We start from the raw sequence: 16012 nt of genomic DNA on the forward strand, positions 1-16012 counted from the left end.
ATAAAGAGCAGTTTTACATTTTATTGAAGTTTATAATCTTGTCACAATATATTGATTTATAACCACAATAAACTAAGCATTTATTATTACATCTTTTTTAAAACAATTCTTTGAAACTTTGAACAGAACTGTATCACAGAAAAATGATTATTATTTATTGTTACGATCCCTCATTTTTTTCTTTAAATTGTTTTATTGAGATATAATTGATACATCATGCAATTCATCCATTTAAAGTATACAAATCACTGTTTTTTAATATATTTACAGGGTTTTATAACCACTGTCAGAGTTTAATTTTAGAATATTTTCATCCCCCTCAAAGAAGCCCCGTATCTATTACCAGTAATCCCCATTTTCCTCTAGTACTCCTCCCATAACCCTAAATAACTATCTGTTTAAATTTGCCTATTCAAGATATTTTATGTGAATAGAATCTACAATATGCAGTCTTTTGTGGCTGGCTTATTTCACTTAGAATTTTTTCAAGGTTCATTCATAGTGTATGTAGCATGTATTAGTACTTCCTTTCATTTATTGCCAAATAATATTTCATTGTATGGATATGACACTATCCCACTCATCATTTGATGGACATTTGGCTCATTTCCACTTTTTGGCTATTATGTATGAATAATGCAGCTGTGAACATTTGTGTGCATGTTGTGTGAATGTATGCTTTCATTTCTCTTGCTTACCTACCCAGGAGTGGAATTACTGAACTATGTGTTAAATTCTGTGTTAACTTTTTAGGTAACTGCCAAATTGTTTTCTAACGTAGCTGTACCACTTTACATTCCCATCAGCGATATATGAGGATTCTAGTTTCTCTATATCCTCACTAATACTTGTTATTGTCTCTTTTATTATAGTCAATCTAATGGGTATAAAATCATTTTGATTTGTGCTGCTTCAGTGGCTAATGATGTTGAGTATCTTTTCATGTGCTTGTTGACCATTTGTGCATCTTTGGAGATGTGCCTATTCAGATTCCTTGCCCATTTTTAAATTGCAGTATTTGTCTTTTTATTGTTGAGCTGTAAGAATTCATATTTTTTTCTGAATACTAAGCCCTTATCAAATGCTTGATTTGCAAACATTTTCTCCCATTCTGAGTTGTCTTTTCATTTACTTTTAAAAAAATTTTAATTTTGTTGAAGTCCAATTTATCTATTTTTCTTTTGGTGCTTATGCTTTTGGCGTTATATTTAAGAAACCATTGCCTAGTTCAAGGTCAAAAACATTTGCTTTTATGTTTTCTTTAAGGGTTTTGTAGTTTTAGCTTTTATATTCAGGTCAGTGACCCATTTTGAGTTAATTTTTGTTAAATTTTTTATTAATCTTTCTAAAAATATTTTTAAAGTGTTGTGAAAAATACAGAATAACTTACAATTACAGGGGAGAATTTCTGAGAATTTTGCTTTCTCATTCCTGAATTCTGAAGATTAATACCTGCCAGGAATTTGGGGACACTAGCTTGTGCAGTTTTCTCTGCATGGTAGTAAAGGCGCTTAGGTAGTTTACTCTTTGAACAGATGGTGGCAGCAGAGCTTTAATGAATGTAAATTCTCATTTTTTTCCTAAACCTAGCATTTTATAATTAAGAATCCTCTGTGTATTTGGACTGCCGTGTTTTTGGTAATAGGTTGTTAAGCACTAAGTTTAAAGTTCCTTTTAAGATTCTTTAAGAATTGTCTAGAACTTAGAATTTTAGAGGTTTGTTTTTGTTTTGGTTGATTTTTCACCATGAGTTTATTCAGGCTTTTGTTTGTGACTCTAGTTTGTGGAGTATGGACATGATTTGCTTGAGGTCTTTAACCTGTAGACACAGTTTTTTTCAAATTGCTCTCATGTGTTTTACCCACTTTTTCATTATTCACTACTGCCTCATGATCTTCATAGAGAGATAAAATAATAGAGTAACAGCTAACATGTTTGTTAGTGTTAAAGCTATTCTCAAGCTTACTGCTGAAACAAGTTGGCAGATTTACATTCTGATTTTGAGGATAGATAATACAGAAGTTGGACATGTGAGTTTTTTCTTCAATAATAAAAATTATTTTATATAATCTTGTGATTGGACCTCATATGTCTTTTTTAGATCCAAATGTTAAACAGTAAAATTATGTGACGCCAATATTCCTTGACAATTGTTTTCAAGATAGTAATAGAAATAACATTTATTGAGCACTTACTGTTTACTAGGCACTATGCTAAATGCCTTGTGTGCATTGTCTTTTACTTAAAATAGTTCTCAGGGGTAAGTACTATTTTTGCCCAGAGTTTCTAGAAGAGGGGCCTTAGAAAAGTTAAATCATTTTCCTGAGGTCATATTCGTAGATGAAGAGAGAGAGAGAGAGAGAGAGAGAGAGAGTGTGTGTGTGTGTGTGTGTGTGTGTGTGTGTTTATAAGAAATTGTATCACACTTTTGTGTGTGTGTGTTTTACAGTTGATGGTATACTAGATGCATTATTCTGCATCTTTTTTTTTTTTAATTCCATAGTCTGTTTTGAAGATGTATAGCTGTTGCTGCTACATATAAATATTTGGTCAATTTCTTTACTTAATGAGTAGATAATACTTTGTATTTGTTTAACTTAGCTGCTGGAAAACAGCATATCCTGGAATCTCACCAGATTTTAGCTTTACTTCATGTTTCCACTAGAGGGTGTATAAAATATTTGACTTAATTTTTTTTTCTCTTACTAAAGCTATAATAGTAATGGAGTAATGTATTGCTTCTTGTTATAATGATCAGAAAGAAAAATTTTAATGAATATAACAAGCATAATATTCTCCCTTGTTTTGTTTTATTCTGCAGGTTACTCATTTTTGGATCCTATGACAGAGAGGCAAATGTTCATTGTACACTTGAATTAAGCAGTAGTGTTTGGGAAGAAAAACAAAGGAGCTCTATTAAGACGGTAAAATGGATTTGCAGTGATTTATATCTGTATAAAGGTCTATTTTATAAGTGTGCTTTTATTACTATTTCTATATTCTTAGAGTTATTTTTGGTCATGTGCAAATAGTTATGAACAGTTCTTATTTATTTGTCTTGTTACAATACAACCTCAGTGATAAAGTAAATCACATGAAACTATAGTTAGTATTCATATTACTTGCATAAGAAACCTAGTCCAACTAGTTTTCCTTTTAGAACTTTTAAGATTGCTGCAGTTATGAAAGTAGAAGGAAATAATTTTAACAACACTTTTGAAGATGTGAATTCAGAGTATTCATTATTCATTCATTGGACAGATATTTTATGAACACTTACTTTGTGCTGGGTACTGTTTTAGATGTGAGAGAAACTGTTCAAGAAAAAAAAAAAAAAAAAAAAAAAAAACCAACCCTATTCTGTGATACTAACATGAGGTAGAATTGTGATGTGGGGATTAATTAGAAGAGGGAGGAAGTGATCTACAATGGTAAACAAAAAAACTGAACAAAGCTATTCCCAAAGATTGACAAGTGCTATGAAGGGATATGACAGAGGAATTATAAGTTACGATAAAGGACATTCTTTAGACCTGGTGATAATAGGACTCTAGAGAGATGACACTGGAGCAGGCTTACCAGAGAAAATAGAGGACACCCAGTTAAATCTGAATTTCAGGTAAACAATAATTATTTTTAGTAGAAGCATGTTCCCAGTACTACAGGGTAATAGTCAAAATCCTGCTAAATCTTTATTGGACTACTATGTAGCATTTTTATGGAAATTCCTCTGACTTTTAAATTGTTTCTAATGTACTTATGTATTAATTGTGAACATCCTTATATAAACATTGGGCAGTTTGAAATTATTTTGAGAGAAATAGGGTAATTTGGATCAGAGTGGAGAGGTAGGGACAAGTAAAACTGGAAAGGGAGGGTGGTTGGCCCATAGAGTTTGGATTTATGAAAGCAGTGGGGAGCTGTTGAAGATTTTGAGCATGGTAATGACATGGTCAAAATAGAGGTTTCATGGGAAATTTCCCCTTTTTTTGGTGGCTGATCTTGCCCCAACTTTCTTTATGTTAGTATCTCAAACAATTTGAAGCAATTCCTCAGAAGAATGAAATAACTGGCATTAGAATTTATTTTGAAACACGTAACTGCATGAAGAAGCATTATTGTTTTTGTCCAGCTAAATTTTTGGCTTTACTTTGAATTGGTCATAACTTGCCATTGCTATTGGCATTTTCAATATCCTTTATTATATTTGCAAAGATATGAGATTAGATGGTTCTAATATTTTATAGCAAAGGTTGGTAAGACATTAATATTTTCATTATTTTACTTCTTAATATGTCATAAGTAGTTTTGAGGAAAGAATTCTAGGTTATTAATTAGATCTGATGTTGAAAATGTCAGCAACAGTGTCTACAGGCATTAAATTACCTATGTCTGAATTTAATATTCCTAGGGAGGAGAATTAGCATGTTCTTTAAGACAACATAAAACATCAGGGAGTAGATTTTGATAATTTATAATATATTACAAATATGGGTAGAAAATAGAACATTGTTAAAAAAACAATTATGCAAAATTATTTGATGAGTTTAGGATGCTCTCTTTGTAGAAATACAATCTCTAGGTTTAAATCAGTCTTTATGTTGGAATTCTTCATTGAATTTAGTCACTAATTATAATGAATATGCAGAATAAAAGAAACTTAATTCCTGCCATACTTTAAATGTGCCTTGAGTTTTTAAAGGAGTATAACACTGTAATTGAAGAACATGGCTTCCTCCTTCATCTTTCTTAGCATGGGTTTTTTGCTCTCATGGTTGCAAGATGTCTAAGACACCCTTAGGATTTTACCTTTCAAGAAAAGGGGTGTGGTCTAAAGCTGGCCAAAAGCACATGTCAGCCATGTCCTTTTTAAAACTTTCCTGGAATTTCCTCCCAGGGATTTCTACTAACATCTCACTGGCCAGAAATGAGTCATATGGCTTCCTCAGCAGCAAGGAAGTACACTATGAGAAGCCATTTTAACTTTTCTGCCTTTGTAGAAGTAGAATGCAAGGGAGAAACAGGAGTTATGACTGACTTTTATGTAGCCAGTCCACAAGAAAACAACTCAAATCTATTTGATGACCTTTTCATTTTTTATTTTTTTAGAGACAGGGTCTTGCCCTGTCACCCAGGTTAGAGTGCAGCAGCACAATAATGGCTCACTGCAGCCTCCAACTCCTGGGATCAAGTAATCCTCCCACCTCAACTTCCACCTCTGGAGTAGCTGGGACTGCAGGTGTATGCCATTACACTCATCTTTTATTTATTTTTATTTATTTATTTATTTTTGGGTAGAGACAAGGTGTTGCTGTGTTGCCCAAGCTGGTCTTGAGCTCCTGTCCTCAAGCAGTCCTCCCCCGCCAGCCTTCCAAGGTTCTGGGTATAAAGGAACTAGCCATCACACCTGGCCATGACTTTTTTTTTTTTTTAATTGCATTTTAGGTTTTGGGGTACATGTGAAAAACATGCAAGATTGTTGCATAGGTACACACATGGCAGTGTGATGTGCTGCCTTCCTCCCCATCACCTATATCTGGCATTTCTCCCCATGCTATCTCTCCCCAGCTCCCCACCCCCCACTGTCCCTCCCCTATTTCCCCTCTACAGACCCCAGTGTGTGATGCTCCCCTCCCTGTGTCCATGTGTTCTCATTGTTCAACACCCACCTATGAATGAGAACATGCAGTGTTTGATTTTCTGTTCTTGTGTCAGTTTGCTGAGAATGATGGTTTCCAGGTTCATCCATGTCCCTACAAAGGACATGAACTGATCGTTTTTGATGGCTGTATAGTATTCCATGGTGTATATGTGTCACATTTTCCCTGTCCAGTCTATCGTCGATGGGCATTTGGGTTGGTTCCAGGTCTTTGCTATTGTAAACAGTGCTGCAGTGAACATTCGTGTGCATGTGTCCTTATAATAGAGCGATTTATAATCCTTTGGATATATACCCAGTAATGGGGTTGCTGAGTCAAATGGAATTTCTATTTCTAGGTCCTTGAGGAATCGCCACACTGTTTACCACAATGATTGAACCTGGCCATGACTTTTTAAGGGAATTTTTTATAAATTGGGATATAAGGGAGAAATTGCAGAGTAATTTAGCAAATAGCCTGCATAAAGCCTATTTTAGAAATACGTTATTAGAAACCCAAGAAAAGTTTGGAGCAAACACAGAGCAGTGCCCTGCTTAGCTCATACATACAATAAAAGAGCTCGTAGAGTAAATGAGGTGCCTTATGATTGTGTTTGTTCTTTGAAAATAATGAAGATTTATCATGAGAATCCTATAAACCAAGATAGCTGAGATACAAGTAAATTAAATATTAGACTTAAACAAAAATTAGAGGTGACAGAGTAAATATTAAAAATTTCTTTACCACACCAGAAAAAGACAATTCAATTTGTGATTTATTGCAGTCTATTGCAGTATTCAGGTTTGGTGATCATACTTTGCTTAACTTTCACTAAGAAAGAAATTTAAGGAGTTTTCAGATTTTAAAAAGTTTCAGGCCATGATATTTTAGCAGTCAACTATAAAAACTATCTATAAATGTCTGTAGAATATATAGTGCTTACAAATAAAATTCATGATGAATTAACCTGACATATATTAAGACACATATGAATCATTATTGTGTGCCTTGTTACCCACACAGACCATATAAATGCCACATTAGCACACATTATTTGAAAGAGAGAGATCCTAAGTTTTACCTTCCCAGAATTTGAGTTTCCTTGCCACTGACCACTCACTTGCTTTACCCCTGGTTCCAGACAGGTAATAAATTATTTTTTTTGTTTTTGTTTTTGAGACAGTCTAGCTCTGTCGCCCAGGCTGGCGTGCAGTGGTGCAGTCTCGGCTCACTGTAACCTCCACCTCCTGGGTTCAAGCAATTCTCCTGCCTCAGCCTCCCAAGTAGCTGGGACTACAGGCATGCACCACTACACCCGGCTAATTTTTGTATTTTTAGTAGAGACAGAGTTTCACCATGTTGGCCAGGCCGGTCTCGAACTCCAGGTCTCTGGTGACCCACCCTCAACCTCCCAAAGTGCTGGAATTACAGGCATGAGCCACCACGCCCAGCCTCAGGCAAAAAATAGATTATTAATAAAAGTTTTGTTCTCTTTCCTACTGTCTTCCTATTTTAGCTAGTCTGCCTGTGCCCTCTGTATCTACTTTTAATCATTTGTCCACACTGACCCACTTGATTTTTCTCATAGATTGTTCTATTCCAACTCTATTCCTTCAATTTGGAATGTTTGAGGCCATTGGGTAGCAGAGAAGGCACCATGAAAATGGGCTCTGGAACCTCTGAATCTGGGAATTCTGAGGGTAAGGAAAAGGTAGTAGGGGCTACTACAAACACCCACCTATTCTTTCATTCTGAATAAAAGAATGTAAGGAATTCTGGTTTTAGAAACAAGCTTTTATGTACATTTTCTGATACTAACCTGACTCTCCATCTTCCTTCAACCTACCACCCTCTGCCTTCATATACTTGATAGCAATTGTCTTTCATAAGAGACCAACTATTTCCTTCTGCAAGTAGAGACACGAGGTTGAAAACCCAAACAATATTGGTATATAAATGTGTCACTATCAGAAAGGAAGGATGAATATGAATTTTTTCCTGTTTTGAAATGGAGGGGAAATTCTAAAAGAAGCTTTTGGGTCTCTTAATTTAGAACAGATGGGCAGAAGAGATTATAATCATTTGTCGGTATAAATAAAAGAGTGGAAGTACTTCATACCTTTTGTACCCCAGTATGCAGGTTCCAGAGGGAACTGCGGTTAAAGGCATTAGGAGATGACATTCTACTTCAGATCTACCTGAAAAACGAGGAATAATGAATCCCTGAAAAGCACTCAGCTAATGGGGAGAATCCATAAGTGACATATTGGAGCTCTTAATCAGAACAGTATATTCTTTTAGAGTGTTATGTGGTATTAACTGGCAACTGTTATAAGTAGGGCTTTAGATAAGGTCCTCCTTATCTAAAATTGTAAAGTCTGAAGAATTCACCTCCTAGATTTCGGACGTTTTCTTTCTGTTTGACTTGAGTGGTATTTTTTTCTTCTCTAGAAAAGAAAGCTATTGTTTTCTCATCAAAGCCTAATTTTTCTCAAGAATCCGATTTGGAAAGGTAAATAATTGATATCAGACTCCCATCAATTTTTAAACACACCCATACAATTAAAGAGATGAGGAGATGATACCTATTTTCTAAGAACCACTGCCAGGGTAAGAAACAAGATATGCAATCAAAATATCTAACATATGTAGCACTTTAGAATCTATGAAATACTTTTCCCATATACAAAGAGCCAAAATCTTCTGACTATAGGATCTATACCTGTTTGATTAAATCTCACTACCTCTAACAAAAACTAGACTATGAATGTTATTGTAATAATTAGTAGTGATAATTGAATCATTTTAGAACAGAGTTCAGGAGAGATCTGAAATTATGGGGAGATGGGATTTGAATACAAGGGGCTTCAAAATACAATCACCCATGTTCACTTGCCTAAGATTAAGCCTGATTCAGACAGTCTGGCTTCTTATAGAGCCCAGTGAGTCTTCGTTTACTTCCAAAGTAATTATTAGGGCAATTGAATACAGTAAAGACTTAGTGTAAAGGAAAAATAATCAGTTGGGAGAAAAAACAGCATTTAGGGAACTCATTCCTATCTAATATGAAGATGGTAAATGAACATACAGAAGAAATGAAAACAGCAAATGAATTTTCAACTTTCCGAAAGCTTTTGAAGAAGATCCATACCAAAGTTTCCTGGAACATCTAATTCCTAGGAGAATATTTTGTTACAAGTAGATCTGGCTTAAAGATGTGGGAAACAGGATAAGGATGACCAGGTATAGTATCCTGAATGCTTGAGTCCAAGACTTTGATAAATTTTCATAAATGATTTAAAACAGCACTAACAGAAATATAATATGTGGCACTTATGTAATTTTTGATTTTCTAGTGGACACTGTAAAAAAACAAAAATAAGCAGGTGAAATTAATTTTAGTAATGTTTTATTTGACCCATATATATCTCAAACCTGGTCATTTTGACATGTAATCAACATAAAAATCAATGAGATATTTTACATCCTTATAAAAAGTCTTTGAAATCTGGTATATATTTTACAGTTACAGCATAGGTTGAATTTCAGCTACATTCCAAGTGCTCCGAAGCTGCATGTGACTAGTGGGTACCATATTGGACAGCACAGATCTCGAAGAAGGAATGTACAGTATAATCTTTAGATTTACACATAGCACTAAGCTAAGAAGTACCAAGTTAAGAGGTAGAATATGAAGGAAGAGCTCGCAGGACAAGTATGTAAGAAAGAAATCCAAACTATACTTATATGAGATCTAGGATTCTTAAAGAAATAGATAATATGTCACTGTGCTTCCAAAACAAGGAATTTGACTTTTCATGAGAAATGTCACAGAAATGAAATCTTTTTATACACTTATTTTAAAACTATGAAATTCTCTGGGAATAAATTATTTGTGCATTTATGGTTGCTATAATACAAGGATTTTAAAACAGAACTGGATAGGGTGAGGACAAATAATTAAAATTAACACGGAAATGAGATAGCCATATAAAGATAAATGGATGGGAAAAAAATTAGTGTTCTTCAGCTGAAAAGACAAAGATGGGTGAGTGACTAATGGAAGCATATAAATACAAAAAGTAAACAGGAGGATAATCAGCAAATTTACTGGAACTAAATCTGTGGTGTAATGAAGATAAATATCATGTCGTGATGATAATCAGATGATTTATGCTGAAAGAATACCTAAAAGGTCTTACATAATCCAGCATGCTAGGCACTTGGTAGTAGACTTCACAGAGACACAAATATGCTATATTGTTTTTATGCTATGTATCCTGCACCTAGTAGAATTTCTGACATGTTGCAGTTTAGTGAATTTCCTGGGAGGAAAAGGGGAGGATCAGTGAACTTTTGAGATACAAATCTGATTCTGTCAGTTGCCTGCCTCTGTGGTTTCTGATTGCATATTATAGGATGATAAATTCCAGTCCTCGCAGGCCTGGTCCCTATGTATTTCTCCAGCCCTCCTTTCTCCCCTGCCATTCTCCAGTTTAACCATGCTGGCTGTCTTTCACTCCTCCATACTTGCCATACTCTCTGTCCACTACACAGCCATGGTATATGTGCCCCCTTCCCCCAGCTCATTTCTGCCCATACAAACCTGTGGTTAACTCATTCACCTGATCTCTGCTTGTGTTTGACCTTAGCTTGTTTGCCCTCAGATACATTTTTCTGCCCTTCACTGCTATATGCTGTGAGAGGGCTGACCTTAGCAGACTGTATTTCAGCTGGATTTGACCAATGTAAAGCACTGATGGGAATGGGAGTGAACTGGGAAAGCCAGAGTTTTCTTCTTTCCCTCTGCATTGGACAGTGTATCTGACAGCCATTCTTTCTCCTTCGTGGCTTCATGCTTCTGACAGGACAGGCCCACCATACTTCCAGCTTCTACTTGATACTCTAGCCCCTGGCCTCTAGTAATACCACCTCTTCTTCCTCACCCTTCTTCCTTCCAGCCAAAGATTGATAGTAACTTCTTACTATTACTAATATCTGAGTTTACTCAATGTCTCCTGTTTGGTACTCAGCTATTCTGTCACCAAGTAGCCATCCTCTGTTTTAAAGGCCTTTCTTATTAAATACTCAGTTTTCTGTTCTCTTAGAACCTATTAATAAAACACTAATAATCATTTCCTCTGGGAAACCTTTCCTAACCATCATGAAGCTCCTTGGTAATGCTTATCACACTTGGGATTTCACATTTATATTTCTATGATAATGTTATCAGTATTGTCTCCAGCAATATCTTCCATATCAGCAGGTACTATGATGTTTTGCTCTTAGCACATGGCATTCAGTTGGTTAGGAAAGGTTTTTGTATGACTTTGTTAGGAAATGTTTTTGGTATGACTAAGGCTGGCTGCCTGACCAAGAGCCTTTATTCAACCACAACCCTTTTTCTTCCAGACCTTCAGAGTTTTAGCATGACTTTTAGTCACATTTCTATTTCCTTTCCATCTTCAAGGCTATTCCTTGTATGTTTTAACCAAATAAAATTGTTTAGGGTAAGGAAGTCCACAAAATGAGAGCTTTACTGCTCAATATTAATTTTGTGAAAAGCCTGATTTTTAGAGTGAGGATTTTGGTTTACAGATGTGGTGTATAAATTATTTCTGACATTATTGAAAACATCAAAAATATTTCTTACTCTATGTGTATAGTTTAATGTAGCCTAAATAAAATGATGAGGTATAATCTTAAATTTTACATGCCTTACTTCCCTTTCAGTTTTGGAGAGTTTAGAAGTCTTGCCGAATGAAATTCAATGCATCTACAAAGTCCACCTCTGTCATGTATTGTTGAATGTACATATAAAGAGTATAAAAGAGCTTCTTAAACAACTGTGATTTCAGATACTCAAGAGTATCTGAGACAGACAAACTTATAAATACGTTAAGCCAGATGCCTCAGAGTTAGCATTTTGGTGTTTTTTTTAAGGCCAGATGCCTTGCAGATAACATTTTGGTGCTCCTGTTTAACCATTTGCCATTTACAGTCTTAATCTTATCAAAAGGAAGAGAAAGATTAAAGCAAATAAAGCTTTTTTCAAAATGTCAGTTTTTATGAAAACCCAGGTTTAGTTCAATTTGATAATACTTGTGAATACAGTAGGGACTCAATGAAATTTTAGCCATCTATAATGTTCCATAGTTTGGCTTCTTTAAATAAACTAAAAGCCTTCAAACTTTAGTAGTAAATCCTATGTAACATTTCTACTCTTAAAGTTCATCTTGATTAAAAATGAGGATGTAGTTCTCTGTCTTAGGTTTTCTAAGTATGTTTACTATGATTTTAAGATGCTGGGAAAAGAATAGGAAGTTATGTCAAAATATACAAACATAAACTCTCCAATCAAATTAATGGTAAGCACTATGAATATGAAAACAAGAAACTGAATATGAGGTGTAAGGCATTGTATCATCTTTCCCTTCAACGAAATAAGTAGTAAGGAAATAAGATCATCAGTGCTGTGAGTATCGGTAGTACTGTGAGGTTCCAATGAGGGAGAAGTAACATTCTTTGGGAAAACTAGAAAATATATTAAGGAGGTGACATTTGAACCAAACCTCATATTATATATAGGATTTTGAGATGGCAGAGAGGCCATTTCAAAATGAGGACATAGCAAAATTCCCAGCTAAGAGTAAGACTATTTGAATATCGTTGGGATAGAGTCAGTTGTTCAAGTTGGCTAAACAATATGGCAGCATAGAAAGTTACGCAAAACAAAAATAAAAAGGTTGAACCACATTATAGAGTACTTTAAATACCACTTTGGGAAGTCTGACTGTTACTTTCCAAGACTGTTGGGCCTCTGGAGGCTTTTAGAATGAAAATGTTATCAGAATCTTTCTTCAGGCAAACTTAGAGCTGGATTTCAGTCTCAGCTAGGCCACTTTTTCCAGCATGACCTTACTCAGAGTCCCTAAACCCGTTTCATCCACAAGTACTTTATTCTATAAAATGAGACTGATATTTCATATGGTTGTATGAAGGTTAAATGAGATTCTATATATTAAAATGTCTAGCACAATATTTAGCACATAATAGTCAATAATATGTTTATTGAACCTGGCAGCAATGGATAAAATCAAGGATGATTTGATAGCATAAAGACCTGAAAAGTAGAGGTGAGGGGTAATGAAAGTCTGAACCAGAAAGGTGGCAGTGGAAATGGAAAATAGAGTCTGTGTGGCTTGGATACCACAGGGAATGGAGGAGGTTTTGGAGTGAGCAAGGAAGCCAGAAAGATGAGCTGTAAGGAGGGAGAAGGAAAGGAGAAAGAGGATCTCATTCTGTACAAGCTGTTATCAAAGGTCAGTGTAGAGATGGAATGTTTTTCATGTGGTGCTTTGATCTATGATTTTTAAAAGAAAAAAAATTACTGCTGTGATTTCACCTTCTAGTATCTTAACTAGTAAGTTGAATGCTTTATTTGAGGTTTATGCTATGTTTTTAAGATCTCTTTTTTTCATATAGGATAAAGAACAGCAAAGTAGTTTCACAGTATTGTAGTAAGAATCTAAATATTTTGAAAGAGCAAGCTAAAGGAGGTAACATTCATAAAACTTAAACATTATTTTCAGGTTCCGTTTCTCAGAATCCTGCAGTTTACTCTAATTCAACTAAAATTGATTCACACAGTCTAAACAGTCTCACTAGCTAAAACATCCTTTTCAAGGCACAGTAGCACCTTCCTATAAAAATCCACTTAGCCAAGTAGCTGATTTTCTGAGTCATACACAGATGCAAAACTAAGAGATAAACACTTTCCTAAAGTATTAGAGAAATGTAATGAGAGATCTTGCAGTAGTATTCAGCTCCCTGTCCACATATATTCAGTCCAGTGATAATTAGCAATTACAGGTTTCCACAATTTTTCTGTGCCAGTCTTAGTTTTAAGATTTTACATGCATTAAACATTTAATCCTCATTGAATAATACCATGATAATAGGCACTATTATTATCTCTGTTTTATATATGAGAAAATTAAGATGCAAAGACAGAAGTAATTTATCGATATCACCCAGGTAGGTGGCAGTCAAGACAGTCTGCAAACCCAGGCAGTATGACCCCACTGCTGATGTTCTTAACTAGTACTATATCATTTCCACAAATGGTGTCCTATATACCTGGGTTGAAATCTAGCTTTTTTCACTCTAGCTTTATGACTATGAGCAAGGTATTTCATAATCTCTACAATATAGGTATTAGTAACTGCCTTACAGGGTATAAGGGTTAAATGTATGAAAAATACTTAGCATAATACCTGGCACATAATATTATAATTGAACTTGACCTATTTTGCTCCTATGGTTTTTGGTGCATATATTTTGTATGTCCTTACAAATCCCCTACTCCCAGTCCCTTTTATTTTATTTATTTATTTTTTCTTGAACAAGTTTATAAGACCCTTTTAAGTCCTTCCTGTAACAAGGTGAGGAGAGCAGGGAGAGTATCCTTCTCAATCACAAGATAGTGTTACTGTTGTTTTTTAAGATAATGTTCTCAAATAATGACTTGAGAATATCAGCAAGTTTATTAGGGGCTGTTGTAAGGAGGATGGAGATCAATAGCTGCTGCCCATCTCAACAGATTAAAACATGGACAAACATTTAAATTTCAGGAATGTGTAAGATAAGAAATTAAGAACTTTTTAGGAATAAAGAATCTTAATGTCATAGCATGGACATTAGTGCTTGTAGATAGTTATAGTTAATAACGAAGTTTTCAAACATTTAGGAAGTAGTTCATGATACTTCACTGTTTGAGATGTCTAGCTTTCACCTGTTTGCATTTTTGCTATAAATGTGAAATTCAGGCCAGGCGCGGTGGCTCAAGCCTGTAATCCCAGCACTTTGGGAGGCCGAGGCGGGTGGGTCACGAGGTCAAGAGATCGAGACCATCCTGGTCAACATGGTGAAACCCCGTCTCTACTAAAACTACAAAAAATTAGCTGGGCATGGTGGCGCGTGTCTGTAGTCCCAGCTACTCAGGAGGCTGAGGCAGGAGAATTGCCTGAACCCAGGAGGCGGAGGTTGCGGTGAGCCGAGATCGTGCCATTGCACTCCAGCCTGGGTAACAAGAGCGAAACTCCGTCTCAAAAAAAAAAAAAAAATGTGAAGTTCTATAATATACTAATTGAAGGTGCTTTAAAAGGAATAAGCTAAAGTAAAACTAGGTTAAAATTTTTGTTTTTGCCTTCAAACACATAAGTGGAAAGGAGTGGCAATAGCGATGCTTAATTCATATGTCCTATTAAACCCGTCTTGGTAGTATTTTCATAAGTTATGTATTTCTCAAAAATATTGAACAGGTGTAGAGTTTAAAGCTGGTTTGACAGCTGTGTTTCCCATTTGTAAGCATGTTGGTTTACCCTGATATTGGATTGTACTAGAGAAATAGATGGTTATATTTGAAAGTTGTTTATGTGTAAACAATATGCCTTATGTTGGAAGAGATAAGGATGTTTTATTAATCACTGTAAATAAGAGTACTTCTGGATAATTGGTTATTTTATTTTAAGGTTATCTAGTAATTGTTAGAGTATGGGCAGATGACTTTTTTCCTAAATGAATGATGTGTGAATTATCTTTTATAAGTTGATCAATAATGAGAATGTTGTCAGAAGTTTAAGTAGGAAGCCAGTAAGCAAAAGGGATTATCATGAAGCAGATTTTAAATTTTGATGGTGAAATACTCATTTGTGAAATTTGCAGAAACGTGCATATTTTACCAAAATCAACCTGTATAAGATAAAAATTATATATATACACATATATGTTTAGAAATTAGTATCGGCAGTTTTTCCTCATTTAAAAAAAAATAGAAAGCTATAGAGAAGACTACAAAAGTCAACCATAATTCCACTGCTTGGAGAGACCACTGTTAACCTTTTAGGCAAACTTGGTAAACATACGCAAACACCCATTATTCACATACAAAATATGCTTGTGTGTTCTTAAAATATAAGTAGCCAATAGGCAATAGTTTACTATTGATATAAGTAATCCCTTGGTCAAAGATTATGCAAAGATAAAAGGCTATTGGTTCATATTTCAGAATTACATTCCAGCTGGAATAAAGTCTATAGATTAGATGATAGTATTATCCCAATGTTAACTTTCTGACTCTGATAATCGTACTGTGGTTATGTGAGAGAATGTCTTTGTTAGGAAATAGGTGCTTAAGTATTTAGAGGTTAAGGATATCATTTGTCTAATTTATTTTCAAATGGCTCAGAAAAATAATATGCAAAGAGAAACAAATGTGGCAAAATGTTAACAATTGGAAAATCTGGGTTTAGGATAAATGGGAATTCTTTACTGGAATTCTTTACTAGTTTTGCAATTTTTCTGTAAGGTTG

General features: G+C 34.9%; 1 protein-coding gene across 1 annotated transcript in view; it reads left to right on the forward strand.

Annotated features, from left to right (window-relative positions):
• PDZD8 (PDZ domain containing 8) overlaps nt 1-16012 on the forward strand; it is a 107921-nt gene that overhangs the window by 59235 nt on the left and 32674 nt on the right. The window contains 1 exon segment of the mRNA XM_017509119.2: nt 2822-2924. Within this exon segment, the coding sequence (XP_017364608.1) occupies nt 2822-2924 (103 nt within the window).

This window comes from Cebus imitator, unplaced genomic scaffold (assembly GCF_001604975.1).
Source record: "Cebus imitator isolate Cc_AM_T3 unplaced genomic scaffold, Cebus_imitator-1.0 Scaffold406, whole genome shotgun sequence".
Classification (NCBI taxonomy): Eukaryota; Metazoa; Chordata; class Mammalia; order Primates; family Cebidae; genus Cebus; species Cebus imitator.